The sequence below is a fragment of the Dufourea novaeangliae genome, unplaced genomic scaffold (assembly GCF_001272555.1).
Source record: "Dufourea novaeangliae isolate 0120121106 unplaced genomic scaffold, ASM127255v1 scaffold23, whole genome shotgun sequence".
Classification (NCBI taxonomy): Eukaryota; Metazoa; Arthropoda; class Insecta; order Hymenoptera; family Halictidae; genus Dufourea; species Dufourea novaeangliae.
This window is the reverse complement of record NW_015373894.1, coordinates 618,903-641,963: the sequence shown is the minus strand read 5'-3', so window position 1 is coordinate 641,963 and position 23,061 is coordinate 618,903. Positions and strand designations below refer to the sequence as shown.

General features: G+C 40.5%; 1 protein-coding gene across 5 annotated transcripts; it reads right to left on the bottom strand.

Annotated features, from left to right (window-relative positions):
• Window positions 1-21,427, bottom strand: LOC107189787 (serine/threonine-protein kinase OSR1-like). Of its 5 annotated transcripts, none has more exons than XM_015578458.1 (10): window positions 21,406-21,427; window positions 20,908-21,195; window positions 12,794-12,925; window positions 5,293-5,678; window positions 3,853-3,965; window positions 3,344-3,594; window positions 3,050-3,224; window positions 2,050-2,663; window positions 1,463-1,649; window positions 1-498 (listed from the first exon to the last, which is right to left on the bottom strand). In XM_015578458.1, exons 2-10 carry the CDS (start codon window positions 20,955-20,957, stop codon window positions 421-423), a joined length of 1,986 nt encoding a protein of 661 aa, XP_015433944.1. In that variant the 5' UTR covers window positions 20,958-21,195; window positions 21,406-21,427; the 3' UTR covers window positions 1-420. The 5 variants fall into 5 exon arrangements, with proteins under 5 accessions (XP_015433944.1, XP_015433915.1, XP_015433905.1 ...); XM_015578429.1 differs by lacking the exons at window positions 20,908-21,195; window positions 21,406-21,427 and adding exons at window positions 17,028-17,202; window positions 17,860-18,082; XM_015578419.1 differs by lacking the exons at window positions 20,908-21,195; window positions 21,406-21,427 and adding exons at window positions 17,028-17,227; window positions 17,675-17,707.
• Window positions 21,428-23,061: the final 1,634 nt, after the last annotated feature.

The window sequence follows — 23,061 nt, the reverse complement described above, 5'->3', positions numbered from 1 at the left end:
GTTGCTATTTCTTCAGACATCTCAGATTCTCTCGTAGCAAGAGGGTTCCCAATAAGACTCGTTCTCTTGATAAGTTCGTATTTTTTTTTTCCGCCCAAAGAACTGTCTTCGCGATTCTGAATGCATTTTCAAGCTAACCTATATACCTACGCCCTGCACCCGCTGACCAAAATGTCTCGTCGCACGCATCAATTACGAACTTTGGAAGAAGTGAAAGTAGCAAAAGCTGTAAAAAATAGTATGGTATAGAAGGTGTGGCTACGAACTCTTTACCCTACAGCTGTCCCGGCTGTTCCCCCGGCCATTCAAGGAACCAAAAGAGCTTTTGATACTTCCTATTCTCAGAACGGTGGTTAAGAACGGTATCCTCCGCCCCCCCCTGCCGACATTTCCAGAATGCACGACAGAAATGTGGTATATTTAATCGGTGATGGAGATCTGAGCAAATCCTATTAACGCCTTGTCGTCCGGCACTTCGTTGGGCGCGTGGCCAGAGTTCTAGAAACCGAACATAACCTCCGATTGAGCGACTTCTGACGCGAGACTAACGGGAATACACGGATGTGGAAATCGCTTTTGGAATTACACTAGGGTAAAAGACCCAATTACTGACACTTTTTATTTGTATTTATTATTATTTAATAGAGTGGACCCTAACTATATTGCCACGCAAGGCACTTCTCCTCCACACGTACTTTGGAGCACACAAATTCGCTCTCCAGCTTTTGCACAGGCGCTGAAGCCGAGACTATGACGACAGAACTTAGCATGGAGGGGGCTCTGAACTCATTGCCATTTTACTCCCCTAGAGCCCCGACAATGGCAATATAGTTAGAGTCCACTGTACGTTTAATTGAAGAAAAAATTTGTTGTAACTTTCTGAACCTCTAGTTTTGTTTATAAATTCATTAGTTTCGAAAGCTATTACTGACACCCGTAAAACGTGTTCGATCGAATTACTGATATCCCAATTACTACCATGTAACTAAACACTGTCATCTTATGTATGTACATATGTACTTACTGTCACTTGTTTTACGTTAGGTTGCACGTGACTGCAGACCGTATTGGTGACTTTGTTTTCGTAAGCATTTACTCACATGACGATAATTCAAGAATTATTGAAACTTTTGTACCAATCACTGTCACCCAAATATTAAACTAAAAAACTTAACGAATCGTTGAATTACGATCGACATTATTTTCTATGATCTTTGTATTATCTAGAGCATTACATTTTATTTTCTTTAATACCTTGTTTTCCCTTTCACTAGTGAAGGACGTTGTCGTTTTGATTGTTCCAATATGTTGACTGTTACTAGTGATAGAAATGAATGCGTCAGGCACTACCTCACACTGTATCTTTACTATAACTTCCTCATAGTGCCGTTCCAAAAGCGATTTTCAAATCCCTGCCTTCCCCTTGTAAACCACAGAGCATATCAAACTTGTTGTGACCTACCAGTGAAAAAGTTACCGTCCGTAATTGGCCGGCGCTATCTATTAGCTTCTGTAAATTTGCTGCTATCACAACGATATCCTTGCCGTCGACCAAACCAGCCCCTACGAGCTCCGCTGCGATTCCTTCGGCTGAGTCTACCCCGACGGAGAACTGGAATCTGATATCGTTGAGTTCCCGTTTTTGGTTTCTGAAAGGTTCAACGTTTCTCTGATAATTGTGCATGTTACATCGGATCAAAACACAGTGAATTATCGATGAGTGTTCGAAGACTCCTCAGGTCTAAATGTTCAGACGTCATCCTGACCACTGGGGGGTCCTCCGTGGGAGCAGTCAAGCGCCTAGTGTTGGGGACGACGTTTGAACACTCAGCGCCGAGGAACCTTCCGAACACTCATCGATGATTTACTGTAGTGGTGGTAAAATAACGGAGCGGTTGGAAATGAAGGTACAAGGTAGGAAGAATGCGTACTCGGCCATGTCTTCGAGGGTGAAATAGGCCTCGGGTCGTCTGTAACGAAGGAAGTCCGGTGTAATAAGGAAGATGAAGGGAAATCGAATGACTGGAATAACAGCTGAAGAGGACATACCGTAATCTTACGACCAAGTTTATGGGATCATTTTGCTCGATGTGTTGCAGGACCAGCTGACTCGGTGCCAACTTCACCATTCCGTATTCTTCCTCTTCGGGCTCCTCCTCGCTGCTTGGGTTTTCGATTGTGTTCACTGGTAATGCTTCCTTGCCTTCGTCGCCGCTCGACGCTCCAGTTTCCTCCTCTTCGGAGGACCACACCCATTCCCCTGTGACTGTTCTGTGCAGGCGACCAGACGTGCCGGGCTGCCTCTTCGAGGCTTTCTGCACCCTGGTCTCGAGACTGGGACCGATTGCTACCAAGGTTTGCTGCAGATACTTTTTGTCCTTTGCTTTTTTAAAGAACGGATGTTTCAGCAGCTCGGTCGCCGTCGGTCTCTTCGTTGGGTCCTTTTGCAAGCAGTCTACTATCATCTTCCGGAATGTCTTGCCGTACGCTTTGTACTGATCCTTGTCGTCGGCCACGGTGTCCAGGGTCGGTGGATCGTTCTGCAGCGTCAACATCAGCACCTTCATCGGCGGATACTTGTGGTACGGAGCTGTGCCGCTGGCCATCTCGATGGCGGTGATGCCGAGCGACCAGATGTCTGCTTTGAAATCGTATCCGTGGTCCTAAAAAGTTACGTGCATATCATAATTGATTTTACAAGGCACCTGTGAGACTGGAACGGCAATTATTCAGATTAGAACGTGCTACTTATTCGAGCATGCGTCACCTAAGCGGCGAATCGACTGTCATATAAAGTAACTGGCTGTGTAACAAGATTCTGCAATAATCGGAGAAAAAGGAATATATAGCTGTTTATAAAAAAAATTACGTGCTTGGCGGGACATTCTGGCCGGGTACAGTTAATGTCCGTTTCCATTGAAACGATACGGAATCGAAAATAAATGTATCGTAAGCTACTATACCCGATGAATCTTTAGGGCCTAACGAACGCAAGACCAATCATAGACACAAAGCAAAACGCAAGCTAAGAAGTGGTAATGTTACTTTCCTGTCTCACCTGCTCCATGACCTCTGGTGCCATCCAGCACGGTGTCCCTACAAACGTATGTCGGACTTTCTGTCTACTGAGGTCGCGACCAGTCGCGAGCCAAGCACTGACCCCAAAGTCAGCTATCTGTACGGTGCCATCTTCTCCTAGTAGGATATTACCGGCTTTTATGTCCCTAATATTATTCTGTTATTAAAATTTGTCTACGGCGTACAGAGAGAATTGAATTCATTCTCCATGGGAGAATCTGAACAGAACTTGTTCAGCGTGGATAAAGTCTGGCTGCCAGTGTACCTGTGTATCTGCCCGTTACTGTGAAAGTATTCAAGGCCTTTCAGCACCTCTCGTAGCACCGTGGCTATCGTGGCCTCGTCGAACACCCCGTGTTTGCAGTTCGAGGTTCTCGTTTTGTGTTTGATAATGTCCAGAAGGGATCCACCTTCTAGCAACCTGAGGACGAGCCAGAGCTCTTCCTTCACCACAAACGACGTGTAATATGTGACGACATTCTCGTGATTGCAGGAGGACATTGCCTGAATTTCTTTCTGTTTAAAATAACAGAAGAATACATTTGGATTATTAAATTAAATATAGCATGCGTATTATGGTAGCTATTGCAACGTTATCTTATCCAACAATGTATCCCGTTATCGCGTGAAACAGAGAAATTTAATTCCAGATATCCGACGACTGATAATTTTGATAATACAAATAATTCATCAATCGACCCGGCTTGCATATCAACGCCGTTATCGGTGGCAAAATTTCGCGACGAAAAAATTCGAACGGAGAATGGTACCAACCAGCAGCTCGTCCATGCTTGTGTTCCATTTTTCCAAATTTATTCTTTTGATCGCACATTTTTCCTGACGAGGTATGCAAAACGCAGCGTGCACTATCGCGGTCGCTCCCACACCTGAAATTAAACAGGAGAAAAAATATTAGAATATTTGATATGTAAATGGCTAACAATAAAAAATTTAATATCAAATTTTTCGGCTTAGTTTCAATTATCTCTTCGAGTGCTTTACAATCGTAACAACGTCACTGCTCTTTACGTCAGAAAATCCCTCTATGACGTATATACTAATATTGACACGTAATAACAGATTAGCTCGCTCCGTTTTTTTAATACATTACCCGAACAGATGGTCAATACCCACTGTTTGAACTTTAGAAAATTGTTAAATACATTCTAAGGTAACAAAATAAATTCTAATTTCTGAACTTTTCTTTCACGAAAACGACGATTTCCATTCCCAACATTTCCCTCTTATTCTACCCAAAACTACTTCGAGAGTTGCGCCAAAATATGTATCATTGACAATCATTCCATTCCACGAAACATAATCTTCCAGATAAAAAATCTTGCCAAGAATATTCTTAAATTGACAGATAAGCACACAATCAACGTCAATCCCGAATTACGTCTCTTACTTAACCACCATATGATTCATACCCAAAATTTTACAACCCTACCAACCCCTTAAAATGAAATACTTCCCCTATTCAATGCTTTTAAAACAATCAGACAATAACCGGGAATCCTGACATAACCTCTTCATGCTCCGATCGGTAATTCTCAAATGCCATACATTGATCGTTATCCACGAAGGAATATCTTCCCCTATTCAACGCTTTTCCCGTATTAGATCAGTCAATAACCAGTAATCGTGACATAACCTCTTCATACTACCGTCGTAATTCTCAAATGTCACACGAATTGATCGTTATCTATCGACGAACATCCACGCGAACAAGATTACAGTCTTCGTTCTGCGGCAGGTTAACTAGGTTAGGACGTGTGTCGGGGGCACCGGTATATACAGTGCCCGCCGCAAGTGCGAGCGAGACAGCGATTCGTCGTACGGCCGTGGCGCGAGTGAGACAGTGTCATAAACGGCGGAGCAGCGCAAGGGAGGCCCACACGCAACGTGTGTCTCTCTGCGTAAAAAAAGTCGTTTGTCTCCTCGGTCGAAATAACCTCGAAGCTGATCGTATCCTCGACAGGTGTTTTTTATGCAACAACGTTCCGTATCTGGTAAGACGACGTAGGAACAGAGGCTGGCTCGTCGTGTACGTTAACGTCAAGAGGCCAAGTTTCGTCGGGGAACCCGGTGTGACCCACGGTGATCACACACACCTGATCGGTGACCGTCACTTTCCAAACGAAAACCCGCTCGGTGTTGATTGTTGCCGATCTGGAATGTCGAGAAATCGTCGTACAGACGACCGTTACTCACCGATAACCTCTTTCAGCTCGTAGTCGTCCTTGGTATTCGGCCAGCCCTGCACGACCGTGGTGGAGCTCGAGGACGCCATTTTGTTCGCCAGTGCCGTGCCAAGCCGCGCGTGCTTGCTGGCACCACGGGCGCCCCGCGCGAGCAGTAAAACGCCGCTGCTCTTCGTGCGACCGCTGCTGCTGCTGCTGCTGTTGTTCGATGGTGTTTTTGGATCACGTGGAGGTGCTGGAGGACCGTTTGCGTTTGCGTCTGCGCGATCGTTGTTGTTGTTTGCCGCGGTACCGTCCGAATTTCCGACGGTGCTTCTCGGCGGTGTCGCGGCGCGAAACGATCTTTGACGAAAGATCCCAGGGGAACAGGAGGGCAGCACGTCTGGCGAGATTTTCCTGCGAACATGTTTGATAGTCGTTTATTTTTATCTTGACAGATGAAGGTCTCGCGAATAACTGCGATTTTCCCTTTTTTCAGTTTGCGCTGACAACCGGGTCAGGGGCGTCACATACCCAGATAGCACATGACGCCTTAAAAACGGCTTAAAGGCGCCTTAGACCTAAAATAGACGTAAAAAGGACCTCTTCGAGGCGTCATGTGCTATCTGGGGAGTGAGGTAGCAAGCCCCCAGTGGGATTATACAGGGTTTGATGGTCGAAGAAGGATGTCACGGCAATAAGGATGCTTTTGGATTAGCTACCATTGACAGTTACGAGGGTATATCGAATAATTCCCGGGAAAAACTTTTGTGTTGGGAAACGGTCGTTTATTTCAAAGTTATTTGACTGTAATTTTAATCAGTTTTCCGAGAATTATTTGAAATACTCCCGTATGAAACTTTCTGACGGATGAAGGTTTTGTGAGTAGCTCGAATTTTTTTTTTAATTCAGTGGAGATAACTGAAAACGGTCATATAGTGAGGCAGCAAGCCCAATGAGGCTATAGAAGTTTGGATCTGATGGTTAGAGATGGATATTATGGCAATAACGATTCTTCTGGATCAGCTACCATTGCCAGTTATGAAGCTTTCTGAAATTAAGGGGCTTAGTGAAAGAGGGGCCACAATATTATAAATTTACAGAACTACTTTTAGGAAAAGTAAGGTTAGAATTTGTTGATTTGGTACAAAATAGTTAAGAACCGACGTGGATGTGGCCTTTCTCCACTGATCCCTTCGATTTTAGAGATTTTTTCTGGGGTTTCTGTATCGCACGAACTTCTAGTTTTAAGTTTTGGATGAGGATTTCTACAGCCTATAAACAGAGAAGTATGGTTTCACCAGTTTGTCGTGCCGTCTACGAAGACCGTACCGGTTCGTTTCAGCAAACAACGCCACGCAATAGGGGCAGATTGCATTAAGAAGGCCACGACAATGTGTTTATTAAGTCTCCATTACGTGTAATCTTGTCAAAATAAATGCGTGGACAGCAGCGTCGACGCAACCCACGCAAGCTCCAATCCGATTCATTAAGACGATTGGTCTTTCTTCGAGAAAGGAATAGTCTCGCGTAATAAATTCTAATCTCGAACAATTCTCCCGTCCCCTTGTCCAGGGTCGCTCGAAGAAGTAGAAGCACCGTTTGAAAGACATTCTCTTCACTTTGGTTCAAATATAGAGCCTTAATTGCTCGTTATCAAAGTGAAGAACCATCGTCAGACGAATCAGATTGTATTTCAAACTTTCGTTTCCCAAGTCTCGAATTGTTTATAATAATACATTCCACTTTAACAGCGACATTAGGCCTCCAATTGAAGGATCAAATCTTATAGGATTTTCTAGGACCCACACCTATCCACTCCAGGATGAAACCGTTTTCAATTTGAAAAGTCCCAGATAGCATATGACGCTCAATGACGCCTTGGAAACGGCTTCAAGCCGCCTTAGACCTAAAATAGACGTAGAATGGGCGTCTTTAAGCCGTCATGTACTATCTGGGGTTAGATGGACCCGAGGAATCCCAAAGCATTATTATGATCTTTAATTGCCTAGATCCCGAATTGTTTATAAAAAATTCCTCCCACTGCTGTAGTGACACTACGTCTTCCATTGAAGGATCGAGTCTCTAGGGTGAAATTGTTCTCAATATAATAGTTAATTTCGATCGATACCGAAGAATTCAAAAGCGTTATTACAACACCCGTACCTATCGATCCAACCAAAACAGCGTGGGCAGCGCGTCAACTTAATGAAAATATCGACGAGTGGCTTAAGCCTGCGAGGAATCCCCTCGATCGTTCCTTAAAAATCTCTATCACCGGGGGGAGGGCTTTACTCGCCTATAGGGATGAACCGATCTAAGTAGATACAAGTAAATAATCGATACTTTCGTTTCGATACCGAGTATTTTTGGTATCGATACATTCGCTTGCGATGTGTACTTGGTATCGAAGGAAAGTATTCATATCGAATGGAGTAATCGATATGAAAGCTAATGAATGTGAAGGTGGTTGTCGCCTAATTATATTACTTTGTTGATAAATATTCGTTAATAAAACATGTCTTCGTCAATAAATAATTGTTAATAAAATATGCTTTCGTTAATAAATGTTCGGTAATAAAATATATATAAATATATACAAATTCATTATCTAGATAAAGAGTCTCGAATATCGAATAAAAGGTAAAAAAAAGTACTTCGTCATTTTTAATCATTTAAACGTGAAAATTCTAATTCTTATAACAATTAATATTATAATAATACAAACAATCTCATTAATTGTTTAAAACTCAGGATGGTGCCGTTCGATACTGGAGCTTTTCACTGTTTTATTCGCATAAAATTCTCAACTCTGGTTAAAATATATTATATTAATAAAAAAAAGAACTTTGTATATTCATTTTCCTCCGACACAACCCACATAGCACATGACGCCTTGAAGATGTCTACTTTACGTCTATTTTATGTCTAAGGCGCCTTTAAGCCGTCTTCAAGGCGTCATTAGGCGTCACGTGCTATCTGGGAAGTAGATATCGATACTTTTGATGCGATACTGAGTAGATTTATCGATCCTTTTTCTCGTTACCAATTATAAGTAAAAGTATCGATACCTTGATGGTATCGTTTTATCCCTATCGATACCCAGATAGCACATAACGCCTTGAGGACGGCTTAAAGGCGCCTTAGACCTAAAATAGCCGTGAAAAAGGCGTCTTCAAGGCGTCATGTGCTATCTGGGCACCTTGACGGTATCGGTTTATATCCCCTACTCACCTATAAGTACGTTACGCGTCCACAATAGTCAAGAGATTAGAATTTATTCGTGCATTATAGCACTGCAGCGTGGCGCGCGCTCGTCCAACAACTGCCGAACCGTTACGACTCGGGAAAAGATTTTGTTTTCGGCGCGCTCGAGCTAGCGAGGCGAACGGCGAACGTCGCGTGATACGTGACCGCGATATTAAGGTTAATCCTGGCCCGTCTGTCAAAGCGGAATCCCACCATAAACTTCGAACGGCGGCACACGCTCGTCGCGATTAGTAATTGAAGTGCTTTCATCGTTGTTTCTCGCAGAGACGCGTTTATAGAGAGTGAGGGAGAGAGTAGGGTCGAAGCTTGAGCGGAGAAAGCGAGACAGATCGTGCCAGACGGAGAAATGGGGGGGTTGGGTGGGGGGACAGGGCCGCCAATTAGGGCGGAGTCGGAGGCAGCATGGAAATAACGCTAGAAAAGGCGACTGTGTTGGAGAGGGGGCAGAAAAATGAACCGTTCCCGGACGTATTCGTGCGGAATACGGGGATAAGAACGTACTAGTAGTAAGGTCCAAAAGTTCTCGGCTTCTCCTATGACGCGCATACGTGGAAAAATATGAATGGATAATATTAGATATACAAACGCCATCAGTTTCATTCCTACGCGTTCAGTCTTTTAGTTGTAAATGCAGCGTAAATGTAACCTCCACGCGCCACGTCGAATTTCGAGTACCGTGCTGTTGGAACATTCTCGACAATAGAAGGTAGCACGTCAATGGAGATTCACGTAACGCCTTCGTAAAATATACGGCGATGCTTCGACTTAGTATTCAATTGTAAATCAACGGGTGAAATTATTTAAAACGAGATGAGAATCTCTCGAAGACGACCACCGCGGCTGGTTCGTCCAAAAAATATTTTGGGATCGCGATGACGTATCGATGATCGATTTCGAAGAGATAAACATAACGGAAAACACAGAATATTATGCTGATTTAATTCAATAACTCTGTGCTGCTGTTAAAGACGGTTATAAAAAATAAACTACTGAAATTCCTCACCCATCGTACAGTCCCAGATGGCCTAGCGGTTGTTATTTACTTCGAAAATCGAAATCTAATCTTCATGCATGGAAATTTAACCGCAATGAAAAGTTACAATAAGCTATTTTGCAGATAAAGGCAGAAAGTACAGTAATCCCTCGATGACTGCGACACGAACAACGGCGTTATTCTCACTACTGGGGGGGAGGGGGGCGAACCCCTCTGGAATGAACCAAAACTTATATTTATTTCCAAAATTGAAATCTAATCATCGTGCATGGAAGTTTCACCGCGATGAAGAGAATTTTGCAAAGACAAAAGGTATATATATGTTAATTTTCCGTTGTAACAAATGTATTATATTGAAAAATAATTCACGTTCATCATTTATTCGATGTCTTTTTATTACAAATCTTATTCAGATCTTACTCCTCTCGATTATCGTCTGGCTTGTTCTACACGATTATTGTCCAGGCGTTATCCCCACCACTGGGGAGCGGGGAACCCGTCAAGCGCATACTTTGTTGCCCCTTTTATTGCCGAGGCTTCAAAAAATGAATTATGAGGCTCTGAAGCATTTCTCCATACACGATTCTTGTCCTGGCACGGAACCAAGTTCGTGACAATAATCGAGAGGAGTCTGTACTTCGTATATTCAGGGTCTAGGTCCAAGAAATGAAATCAAATTGGCAAAAGTCTTATCAAAGGAACATCAATACCTCCAAAAATTTTGAATTTTTCGAAAACTCTACAGGTTCACAAGGGAACTCGATAAAAGAGTCGAGGGTTAATTTAAGGGGTGGTTTACCGTTTGTGTTGTCTGATACCACTTTCAATAATAAAAAATTATAAGAAACAAACTGGGAAAAGAATACATGCACGCAAGGGGACGGGTGGTTGAGCTATTCGCGTTGTAGCAGACGATAAGGGGATCAGAGATACAAACGGGAAGAACCGTGGCGTTTGTTTCGATCGTGGCGAGTTACCAGCGCGATTACAGAATTCAATTAAAATGGTCAGTGATGAAACTGGACGGGGTTTGGTTGCGTGTTATCAGGATCCCGTATTTGCACGAGGATTTTCTATTCGAAATGACAGCTGATCTTGTATAAAAGGACGTTCCACGCAGGCTCTGCAGGACAGTCGTGTCGGTTCAGAAACGGAAGTATACACTTTTCGGGGGAATTAAAACACGGACCAGGAAGCGGGAATCGCCATGTTGTACAAAATCGGTTACCTTTTCGTGGTAAGAATACGATAACAACTTTTTGACTGCTAGAGTAGATGTCCGGATAACTGCCATCTTAATTTAACCTAAAAATCGTCTCAGTCCGGAACACAATATCATTTAACATAGTTTTATACATTAAATATGACGAATTAATTAATAATTAATTGAAAACTGTGAGCAATCCCAGTGTCCCTTAACTGTCACCCCAAAAATTATAATAATTCTTATATACTTTAACAATTCATTTTGCACAGTAGACATAGGTAAGAATAGTAAAATGACGGCTCTCTCTTTAGTACGATTTCGCAATCGCCTCCTACTTACGTAATCGCGTTTTTGACGCTCAAATTCCACTGTCATTTTGCAACACCTATTTTTAAATACCAGGTATATAGAAGCACATGTACTTCCTTGTTTATATGTAAATCAGATTTCCAATTTAATAATAACCCAGATAACACATGACGTCTAATGACGCCTTGAAGACAGCTTAAAGGTTTAATTACGCCTTGAAGACGGCTTAGACCTAAAATAGCCGTAAAATGGGCGTCTTTAAGGCGTCATGTGCTATCTGGGTAAAATTTCTTTCTTTCCAATTTTTTTATTATTTACCGTATACGTTGCCTTTTTATTAGGTAAAGTAAATAAAATGCCAGTATTAGGGACACTGACAGTAATTCGGACATTTACCCTATTCGATGCTTCGATGGCGAGGAGGAAAAATAAACCGCTCGACTCTGTGGTACTGCGCACGGAACCGGTAGCTCTGAGGCTATATACACGCGGGTGGCAGTCTTTAAGGGGTTTAATTATCGTGAACGTACTACATGACTACATGCTACGTCATTAAGAAAACTTCACGTTGTTTACCGTTCAATTATTGGGTACACACGTCTTCGTGGGCACGACGAGGCGGGACCACAATAACTCGTTTAAGAGGATGTTAAACGCGCCCGTTAATTCCCAACGTAAATTGAAGCTTAAATTTAGTGACTTTCCGCGTCTAATTCCGTCACGTCGACGTACACTCGGTTTAACGAGCCTGCGAACGATTTATCGCGATTAACGTAACGTAACGTAAATATTGCGCTCGGTGGGGAAATCTTTGCAGAAAGTATCGCCGGAAACGATAATAATATAGAATTTTTTTTTACAAATGGTGAAACTGTGAAAGCAATTCAAAATGATGATTATGGTTAGACTGCGGATTTTTATGCAAAATCACATTTTAGAAGATTGTTTGTGAAGACAAAAACAAAAGTGGGAATTTCGTTCTTCTTTTAAGTATTTTATTGGGCTTAAAAGGAAATAGAAAACTGCCCAGATAGCACATGCCGCCCAATGACGTCTTGAAGACGGTTTAAAGACGCCTTAGACATGAAGTAGCCGTAAAATAAGCGTTTTCAAGACGTCATGTGCTATCTGGGTGGTTACATCTGACGAAAGTTTTGTCCTTTTGTATTCCACAGAGACCTATAGGCTATAAATTGCATAAAATCTGCAGTCTAATTATGGTACATTGGGACAATTGGTATTGATCGAAATGTTCAATCTAACAAATTACACTGTACAACAAATTTTAACTTTTTTTCGCTTTCGTAACCTTCAATAGGCGTTCTTGATAAATCTTTATGAGCTGAATACGAATCTGCAAACCAGTATGTCCCGTTTTTGAAAGAATCAATTTTTTTTTTAAATTGAAAATTTTTCACTTTCAGGCTGTGGTGTGTTTTCACAGTAATAGTTATTCAATCTCTTTTGACACGAAATAATTCTCTGGACTCTTCCGAACAAAATGGTATAGATTTTTATTACATTACAGACATCTGAATATGTTTAAATAATATTGAAAGTGAAAAGGATACCGAAAACGCATCAATACTTGCTGATATCCTTCAGTTTATTTCAAAAAATTAAGGATCCAGGAAAAAATCTAACCAGAGCACGCCACACAGACGGCTTAATGACGGCTTAAAGACGTCTCACACCTAAAATGGACGTTTTCGGGGCGTCATGTGCTCGGGTCCAAAATATAAAAGCACTCACCTATTTCTGCCGAGCACCAGAGTTGTCAAGAACCTATTGTCCTGGAACTTGAGCCGCTCCTTTTCCGTAGATATAGGCGCCGTGGCGCCAAGCGTCGTGCCGGTTTTGCGTTGCCTCATGTTGCCCGCAATTCTGCGCAGAAAGAAACGTCTTTGTCAGACCGGTTGCATACCGTCCAGGCTCCTCGGAGCTCAAACTCGACGAGAGAGCAGAACGTAAATGGCAGTGCAGCAATTACGGTTCATATTGCTCAATTGTTAATTAACCAAGGCAATGATACCTTTGCTGCGGTGTGTATTAAAATTTTCATGCAAAATGAATTAACATTTGCAATGTAAATGATACATAGGTAATCAACATTACCTATATATCAGTAAAAATTTATTATTCTATTTAACAAAAACTTTAAACAGGCTTGGATTAGAATTTCTTGTGGCCCAGGACTATTAAACCTTCGAGGGCCCCCTTGGTTGAAAAGCGGTTGTGGGGAGGGACAGAAAATTTTTGTAATGCAACATATAATAATAAGTATCAATCTTCAAAAATTGAAATTTATTGTAAGTAAAATTAAATATTATTTAATCCTAACGAACGCTTGATTATAACGAACAATGCTTTGTTATATTTTAACAACTTCGATCCAATTTATTTCTATATTTAGTTACAATTTTTAATTATTTCGAAAGGGAAACAGTAAACAAAATTTCATTCAATTATTTTTTGACATAAACGGAAGGCTCAGATCGCCCCCCCCCCCTGAAAATGGGGCCCGGGGCTATAGCCCCTTTTAATTCGGCGCTGACTTTAAATATCCAAAGTATTTTGATTTAAAACTTTATGTTAGCTATTTAATAATATTTTTTCCACGTAGAATATCTGATTCTGTAGAGAGGATTTTTGAGGATTTTGGAGGTTATGTTGAGGTAGATTAGTTCCCATAGGTAATTAACGTCACCTATAAATCATTAAAAATATATTCTATTTATCAAAAACGTAATACTTTAAATATTCAAAGTATTTAGGTTTGAAACTTAATGTTATCTTTTTCTATAACAAAATTTTAGTAATAGTTTTTCTATGTGGACTATCTGATTCTGTTGAGGGGATTGTTGAGGATATGTTGAGATTGGATAGACGAATCGAAAGGAAATTGCAAAAACGCTATTCAACAATTCTCTTTGGACCCGCCAACATATTATATTTGCATTCATCCACATCGCCGGCTGAGGTCCCTAGGATGTCAGCATGTGGAATATTTCTAAATTGGCGGTCAGTCGATTGTCACCTAAATACCTAAATGGAATAATTGGAGCTGGATTGGCCTTACCGGCTATTTTTAGCCTGGCATCAAGGGGTAGACCCTATCTGGCCATCTAAAAATAATCTGACAGCAAATGGACCGTTGAATGTTTTCAGCCACTGGCCCCTCTTTGCTTCTAAGACACTTTTGCTTTTTATTCACCGTGGAAACATTCTTTTTTGCGATGTAAACCTGACAGGCTCAATGGCTCTCGACTCGAGATATCGAAAATCGACGAGATTAAAGATCCCCTGGGAATACCAAGGGACAGAGTATAAAGATGAGAAAAAACACCACTGTACAATACAAATGTATTTTTTAAATTTTCATTAGTCTCCGATAAAAAAAAGTTGTAAAAATGTGACCTTTACTATTTTCATCGCGATTCCGATCAACTGCAACTTTCTCAACATTTTCTTACACATTTAGTAAACTAATCGAAGCTCAGCCGATGGCCGGGTCAATTGTGACCCGTAACACAATCTAACCATGGGAACATTGGGAGTTACAAATGTCTAGGTGATCCTGTAAAGAATTGTAATAATCTGAACGAATAACTTTCTAACCTCACAAGAAAGCTCAATTCAATTGGTCCAATTTTCAAAAAGTTGTTCTGTTTTTGAAACGATGCGTGAATACTTTTTCTATCCACTGTACACTTACGAGCAAACTCAGCTTCCACTAAGGGAAAAATAACGTCAATATTAATGATAATATGTCAAATTAACATTCAATTTAACATTTATTTCAGTACTCGGAATAAATTTATTAAGTTGTAGGAGGCTCTTCCCTGACGTCACTTTTTCCCCTAGTGGAAGCCGAGTTTGCTCGCGAGGGTACATACGATCCAGCCTTGTGGATGGCCATTGGACCATTGTACACGTCATTCGCGATTCGCTAAACAGGTTTAAATCTATCCTCGCGAAAATATCCCGCTGGCACGATCTAATTGTCTCGTTAAACACGCTGAACACGCGTGCATTCCTCATTTATAACAGCTCCAACAAGTTTCTTGTCCTAGCTCTTTGTGTCAACCTATATCCTCTACTGCGAATTTTCGACGAATTATTGGCATTAACTTCAACCATTGTTACACTTCGAAAAAACAAGGAATCATCCGAAGAAGTCGGTAAATGATACCAGAGACAGATTATTTCAAATGGAATATATTATTTTCCGTCGTTCCTTGGTTGGATTCCAGGAACAGACTGTGCAGAAACGAAACGTTCGAGGAGATCGGACGTGATGAATGTAGGTGGCGCGGCACGCTTACCGCAACATTAAATTAAAGCCTCTTCTGGCCAGCAAATTAAACTTTTAACCCAAATAGACCGTTCACGGTAACTCCTATCGCCGTGCGAACAGTTTGCCTCACGACTATTCTCCACTTGAGGGAAACCTTGCAAAAACCCCGATACCAAACATTTCAACTTTGGTTCTGTTAAGTTATTACAAATCTTTGGAGGATCACCTACAGATTTATTAACCCACAATCAGCGCCGGAACAAGGGGGGGGGGCCTAGGGGGGCTGTAGTCCCGGGCCCTACGTTCCAGAGGGCCCCATTATGAACCTTCCATTTCGTTATGAATAAATGTTATTTAATTTTATTTAAAATAAATTTCAATTTGTGAAGATTTACGTGTTTTATTGTGCTGTATTCCAAAATAACCCTCTTCGCTTTTCTAACCAAAGGGGCCCCCGGAATTTGATAGCCACGTGCCACCAAAAATCTTAATCCGTTCCTGATCACTATGTCCCCACGGTTAAATTGTGTTACGGATCACGATTGACCCAGCTACCGATTGGGTTCGATTATTCACCCGTAATGTTCTTTAGGGTAGATTATGTTACGGGTCACGATTGATCCTAAGCCATCGGTTAAGGTTCGATTATCAATCTCCAACATATCTACATTTAAATTGTGCTACGGGTCACGATTGACCCGGCCATCGGCTAGGTTCTGATTATCTACCTATAACATTTCCAAGATTAAATTGTGTTACGGGTCACAATTGACCCGGCCACCGGCTAATGTCCGATTTACTTCCCCGAGTAATTCTAAATAAAAAGAAACGATTCAAAATAAAATTTTGTTCCCCGCTGATACGCAAAACGACTCGAATCCCCATCCTATTCAATTGACGTATAATCATTATAGAAGCGAACTTGTACAGTTTCGCGAAGTGAAAAACAGAATGATTAGACCACTTGGTCGGTGCCCGTGTCCGTCGATGTGGAGCAAACACCGCCGGCCCCGAGTCTGAACACGCGGTAAACGTGTAAACTTTCGTTTTAGAACCGTCCTTGCTGCGTATCGAACTAGGTTTAATTGATTCCCTAAACTTCAACGAGACCAACAGTCCTCTTCGTCGGCAACGTGCCTAAAGGTACGTATTCACGTGACAGTAAATCGTGACTTTTACGGTCCAGACACTAAATATTACGACTTTTAACGTCGTGAAAATGTGTGGCGTCGTGACATGGATTTACATTCATATAGTGTCACAACAACAAAACCCATGACGTTTAACCTTCATTCGTCCCTTGTGTCAATTTGACACAGTTTTTTCCAAAAAAATGACGTTATTTTGTCATGTGTAGTTAAATTTAGCTGAGGCCTTCTGATTTTTGCCTTAAAGAATTTGTAAATTTAACTATTTGTCACTTAATTGTATTAATTTTTACCACTGGGTGTTTATTTGTCCCAGGGACAAATTAAGTTGGGAAAATGAGGCGCGGATGAGGGTTAAGGTACGTTTCCACGTGACATTAAAAGTCATGACTATCGTTCTTGCAACACTGTATGAGAATGTAAACCAGTGTGATGACAACGTGACATCTAATTTTTACGACGATAAAAGTCATAAACAGTTAGTGTCATGACCGTTTAGTGTCAAGTGAAAACGTACCTTTACTGTTACGTGAAAACGTACCTTAACGCATGCCACCGACTACCGATTTTCTGCACCTGCTCTCTGTTCATCGACTCGAACGGCCACTTAACACATTCACTGCCTCCGTCGGCCACCGGTGACCGACGGAAGAACCTCCATTTCACAACGTGCCGGTCACCGGTGACCGGCGGAAGAACTTTCATTTCACACATTGCTGTCGAAGGAACCTTTCGTTTATACTGCGCCGGTCACCGGTGACCGTCAGGTGATACAAATTCAAATGTCAGAGTGGATGCACCAATAAAAGGACATTATACATAAAAACGAGTAAAGTAAGTTATTAAAACAAGCAAATGATGAAATATTGACTTTTCAAAATTTCAAACATTTTCCCGTCATTGCACAGTGGTCCAGAACGCCGATTTAGGAGTTCAGATGCTTAATTGGGGTGTAAAAATGGAAATATCAAAACCAAACTTGGTAAGCATGTATTTAATGTTCCTTTTTATTAAAAAAAGAAAAAATTAATAAGTAATGTTTGTTAATAATAACTTTTTTATAAACAAAATAAAAAAAAATTTTTTTTTATATTCTCATTTTTACACCCAAATGAAGCTTTTGAATTCCTAAATCAATGTTCTGGACCACTGTGCATTGGTTAAAAATGTTCATTTACTCAACTATACCTTTTCTTTTTAATTTAATTAATAACAATTTTTCCAATTTTTCAAATTAAAATCTATACGTTATATGTACATAGATATTAAAAAATCTAATTTTCACGAGCCAAATATTTTTGTAATATTATCATTTAAAATTCGACTTGAATATTTACGAAAGCTGTTCAGTGTTCATTCATCGGTGCGTTTACCCTAATCGGTGTGAGCCGAAAGTCAGTCGAAATGGCGCCTTCGGTCACCATTTTAAACGTCTACGCCCATTTTTTAGCGAAACAGTCACTTCGAGGCCGCGACGTTTTAACGATTCTGAGATCGGACTGTAAGAAAAGATCAGTATCAATCGTTGAGTATATTTATTCTGAAGTTAATACGTTTTAGGTAGGTCCAGAAGACGAGGCATTTAGAAATGGGCCCGTACCGAAGTGTCGCGCGCTCGAAACTGACGACAGGTCCTTATGGTGATCACTGACACTAGTACTATTCTGGGAACATGTTTACGTTTGGTCTTCCTTTTTTGTTGACAACACTCATTCTCGTAGTTTGTAATATGGGAGTCAGGCTACGCCCGTATAAGAAATATAAAAAGAATTCGATAGGATGAGGTGGAGAATTATTCCAAGGAACAGTAAATTGTCAGTCGTGGACGGTCGAGTGTCGGTAAATTTTCCGGGAACAATGATACGTGTGTCTGTGTGTTCTCAGCTGACATCGATTCAAGCCGTCGGTGACACATGAATTTCCCCTTGAAACGCTCGATCCCGAACGGAGCACCTGTTATCGTGAATACTCTAGAATTCCAATAAGCCACGACTGAGGATAATTGAAATGACTTTGCATCGAGGAATAGAGTCAAGTGATGTGTACACGTTTCAGCAAACAAACAATCGATTCATCCCGAATTAAACGACGAAGAAACCATGGATTTATACTGTATATTTCAAGGCAAAGTGATTCTTGTCCGATTTCTTTGGGGGATCAATGATTCAGACAGATCTAAGTGAATAATCGAAGAAAACTGAACATTTCGATCCTTGTGTTGCTCGAGTTTTAGCTAACGATGCTCCTCACCAATGGAACCTTTGCTCGTGCGGTCGAGGGTCAATTGGTTATTAACTCAGACAGCCGTAACGGGCTATTAAACCGTTTCATTGTCATGAATGTTACCGTAAAAAAAAGACAAGGAAATCACGTTCCTACCGTGAGTCATTCCAAAATCAGAGAATCGTCTGGTAAGAGCCAATTAATAGGGTATCGTAAGTTCAATCAATATTCTCGCTACCATGGATGCTTCTGGTATACCGTCTCAAGTAACAAATATTCTTTAGAATTCCAGAACTAAGAATCCCATTGTATTCAATTGTACAAAAAAAATACAGGATACCCTAACTCTCATCCTCTTAAATAGTCTAGGTCTGATCAGACCATTGTTCCAACTTCATTTAAAAAATTAAACTGCTCCAAATGCCCAAATGTTCTAGTAAAGATAAGTTCTTCACAATTCTAGCACTAACACCCCAAGTTACTCAATTATACTAAAAAAATATAGTATCCCCTTACTCCCATCCTCTTAAGCAGCCTAGGTCTAATCAGATTACTGCTCCACCATCATTTAAGAAGTTAAACTGCTCCAGTAAAGATATATTCTTCAGAATCCTAGCACTAGTACTCCAAGTTACTCAATTATACTAAAAAATACAGACCCCCTAACTCCCATCCTCTTAAACATCTTAGGTCTGATTAGACAACTGCTCCACCTTCATTTAAAAAATTAAACTGTTCCAGTAAAGATATATTCTTCAAAATCCTAACACTAGTACCCCAAGTTACTCAATTATACTAAAATATTCAGTATCCTCTAACTCCCATCCTCTTAAGCAGCTTAGGTCTAATCAGACTACTGATCCACCTTCATTTAAGAAGTTAAACTGCTCCAAGTGCCCTATAGGTGTCACTCCATATAGATACATTTTTCAGAATGCTAGAACTACTATCCCAAGTTTCTTTATTATACTAAAAAATACAGACCCCCTAACCCCCATCTTCTTAAACATCTTAGGTCTGATCAGATCACTGCTCCACCTTCAATTAACAAAATTAAACTGTTCCAGTACAGATATCTTTTTCAAAATCCTAGCACTAATACTCCAAGTTACTCAATTATACTAAAATATTCAATATCCTCTAACTCCCATCCTCTTAAACGTCTCAGGTCTGATCAGACCACTGCTCCACCTTCAATTAACAAAATTAAACTGTTCCAGTAAAGATATATTCTTCAAAATCCTAACACTAATACCCCAAGTTACTCAATTATACTAAAAAATACAGTACCCCCTAACTCTCATCCTCTTAAACGTCTTAGGTCTGATTAGACAACTGCTCCACCTTCATTTAAAAAATTAAACTAGTTCCTAATACCCCAAGTTACTCAATTATACTAAAAAATACAGTACCCCCTAACTCTCATCCTCTTAAACGTCTTAGGTCTGATTAGACAACTGCTCCACCTTCATTTAAAAAATTAAACTAGTTCCTAATACCCCAAGTTACTCAATTATACTAAAAAATACAGTACCCCCTAACTCCCATCCTCTGAAACATCTTAGGTCTGATCAGACCACTGCTCCACCTTCAATTAACAAAATTAAACTGTTCCAGTAAAGATATATTTTTCAAAATCCTAGCACTAATACCCAAAGTTACTCAATTATACTAAAAAATACAGTACCCCCTAACTCCCATCCTTTGCAACATCTTAGGTCTGATCAGATCACTGCTCCACCTTCAATTAACAAAATTAAACTGTTCCAGTAAAGATATATTCTTCAAAATCCTAACACTAATACCCCAAGTTACTCAATTATACTAAAAAATACAGTACCCCCTAACTTCTATCCTCTTAAACATCTTAGGTCTGATCAGACAACTGCTCCACCTTCATTTAAAAAAATAAGCTGCTTCAGTAAAGATATATTCTCCAAAATCCTAGCACTAATACCCCAAGTTACTCAATTACACTAAAAAATTCATCATCCCCTAACTCTCATCCTCTTAAACAGTCTAGACCCAATAAAGTCTGCATTACCTAGAACCATAAAAAAAAAACTCCACCTAGCACCACAAAAGAATCCAAGCTGGACAGTTCCAAGACACCTTATCGCCCAGATGCTATCGATTCATCGTCTCCTCGACCCCCATAGACCACCTTATCGCGGTTCCCCTTATCGATCTAATCTCACCTGCCGGACGTTGACTTCACGGTTCCATTCGCGTAGAGATCGGCTGCCATGTCACTCCCACGGCCAACTTAGCATATCTTCCCCCGTCGTTCGGAAGAAGCTGTGTGCAGCTTGGGTCTTCAGCTCTGTACTCGAGGGCACCCAGAAGAAAAACGAACCAGTTCACTGACAACGGTCAACCTTGACCGGGTTCGTTCTCACTGGACCGATTCCACGGTCCCGAAACGCGACCCCGGCACCCGTCATCCTGACCCTCTTCGACCCTCCCAATCCTCTTCCAACACGATCCTGTTTCTCGAGACAGAGAAAAAAAAACAAAAAAAAAAAAAATAGGAAAAACCACAACGGATGTAAAACGTCGAAATATACGGATGGCTCGACCCGCGATCAGCAGAGATTCGAACGTGGCTGCGCGCAGAGACGCGGTCGGATCATCCTGAGCTCGACGTCGACTGAACTACTTATGTCAGACGGGGGCACTGTCAATTGGATAACTACCTCTATACCGCGCACACCGACATGCCAACGCGAAGAATACGTGTTGATATCGTTTCCAGGCTCTGCTCTGCCTATCCCCCCCTGTGATGGGGGACTCCCTGACCACCATCTCGAAAGTGCTAATTCGGAGGATCGAAATAAACAGTTATTTTTAACAAAAGTCTTTCCGAGCTTGTACGTTTCGTCTATGAAAATATTTCTGTTCTTGTGGTGTTTTTATGGAAAGAAATGGTGTTACCCTTGGAGAATTACATTAACCCTTATAGCATGGACCGTCGAAGACGGCGGCTGAGTCAATCGTGACACATGGGAATATCTCGAAATATTTGTTGCATTGATGTGTAAGATGTTTAGGGATTGAGGCTCACCGATCGGTCACCGGTTAGTAAGTGTTTACATGGAATAGATAAAAGTTCAATGGAAACAAGTTATTTGGGAACGTTAAAAAAAGGTTCCATACGATAAATAAAAGTACCGAACTATTAGGTAGTGTTTTTTAAGAATATAATTTCGAATTATTCGTGTGTTTATTTAGTAAGAGATATGGAAAAATCATAACGTGAGTAATCGATAGTTTTGGAAGAAGTGCTGAACAGAAAGGAGAGCTTGTCAAGAATAATACCTTAAGAAATTCTATAATATACTGTGTACATAATACGTATATTTCTGTAATAGAATATACTGGACGAGTCAATAAGAACTACTATCTAAAATAATTCGTTACCTGTTGGTTGTATCAGTAAACGTTTTAATAAACTGTGTAATATTTTAAGGAACGCATCGGATGGATACAATTTGATATTTTTATATCTTATTTTTCTTGAGATATCAGGTGACCTTGAGTTTTTTCAAGGTCAATGCATCTTTTTTTTAACACCCCGTTGTTGTCGATGAAAGGACGAGTTCAACGACCTATAGCATGATGGTATTAAAAAACAGATGCGTTGACCTTGAAAAAACTCAAGGTCACCTTGATACATAAAAAAAATAAGATACAAAAAAGTCGAGTTGTATCTATCTGACGTGGCCCTTAAAATGCTACATAATCCATTTAAACGTTTTCTGATACAATCAATGGGCAATTAATACAATAAATAATAACTTTTTTAGACAGTAGTTCCTATTGACTCACCCTGTATGTTTGTATCGTACTCTGACGTGTCGAATTTTACGTATAAATTTCAAAATAGTTAATAATTATTTAGTATCTTTTTTTGGAAAATAACCTTTATTATAATAAACTTATTATACCGTACCTATATTTACTTAACTGATCAGGAACTAGATCCGTGACGGTACGCCTAATACTAGAGGCCCTGGTGAGGAGAGTAATATACTGCTCTAGGACTTGAATCAAGTGATTTACATCTTTCCTATTCAGCCACTGAAACTATCCTTAAGTACAGAGTTAGTTAAAATTACGTTAGCTTCTTGACGATGATATTTGCATAGCTGTTAGTGGTGGGTGATATTTATCGACCACTGTATATATCGTTATTTTAGAAACTAATATTTCCTCTCTGCTAATAATTACAGGCATCGAATAATTTCTGTCAAAGTATTGATATTTTTTTATAAAAAAGAATAAATACTTACATTAATTTTCACCGAAATGAGAAACCATTTATCTATACAACACTTTCAACAAGAATTCCC

What these genes read in the sequence shown, in the direction of transcription:
- LOC107189787 (XM_015578429.1), bottom strand. Translation starts at nt 17,200, where the DNA reads ATGTGTGAAATGAAAGTTCTTCCGCCGGTCACCGGTGACCGGCACGTT. An exon ending in CTGGTGCTCGGCAGAAATAG is followed by an intron (nt 5,679 to 12,793) that starts GTGAGTGCTTTT and finishes ACATGTTCGCAG; the next exon opens with GAAAATCTCGCCAGACGTGC. An exon ending in TCATGGAGCAGGTGAGACAG is followed by an intron (nt 2,664 to 3,049) that starts GAAAGTAACATT and finishes GTAACTTTTTAG; the next exon opens with GACCACGGATACGATTTCAA.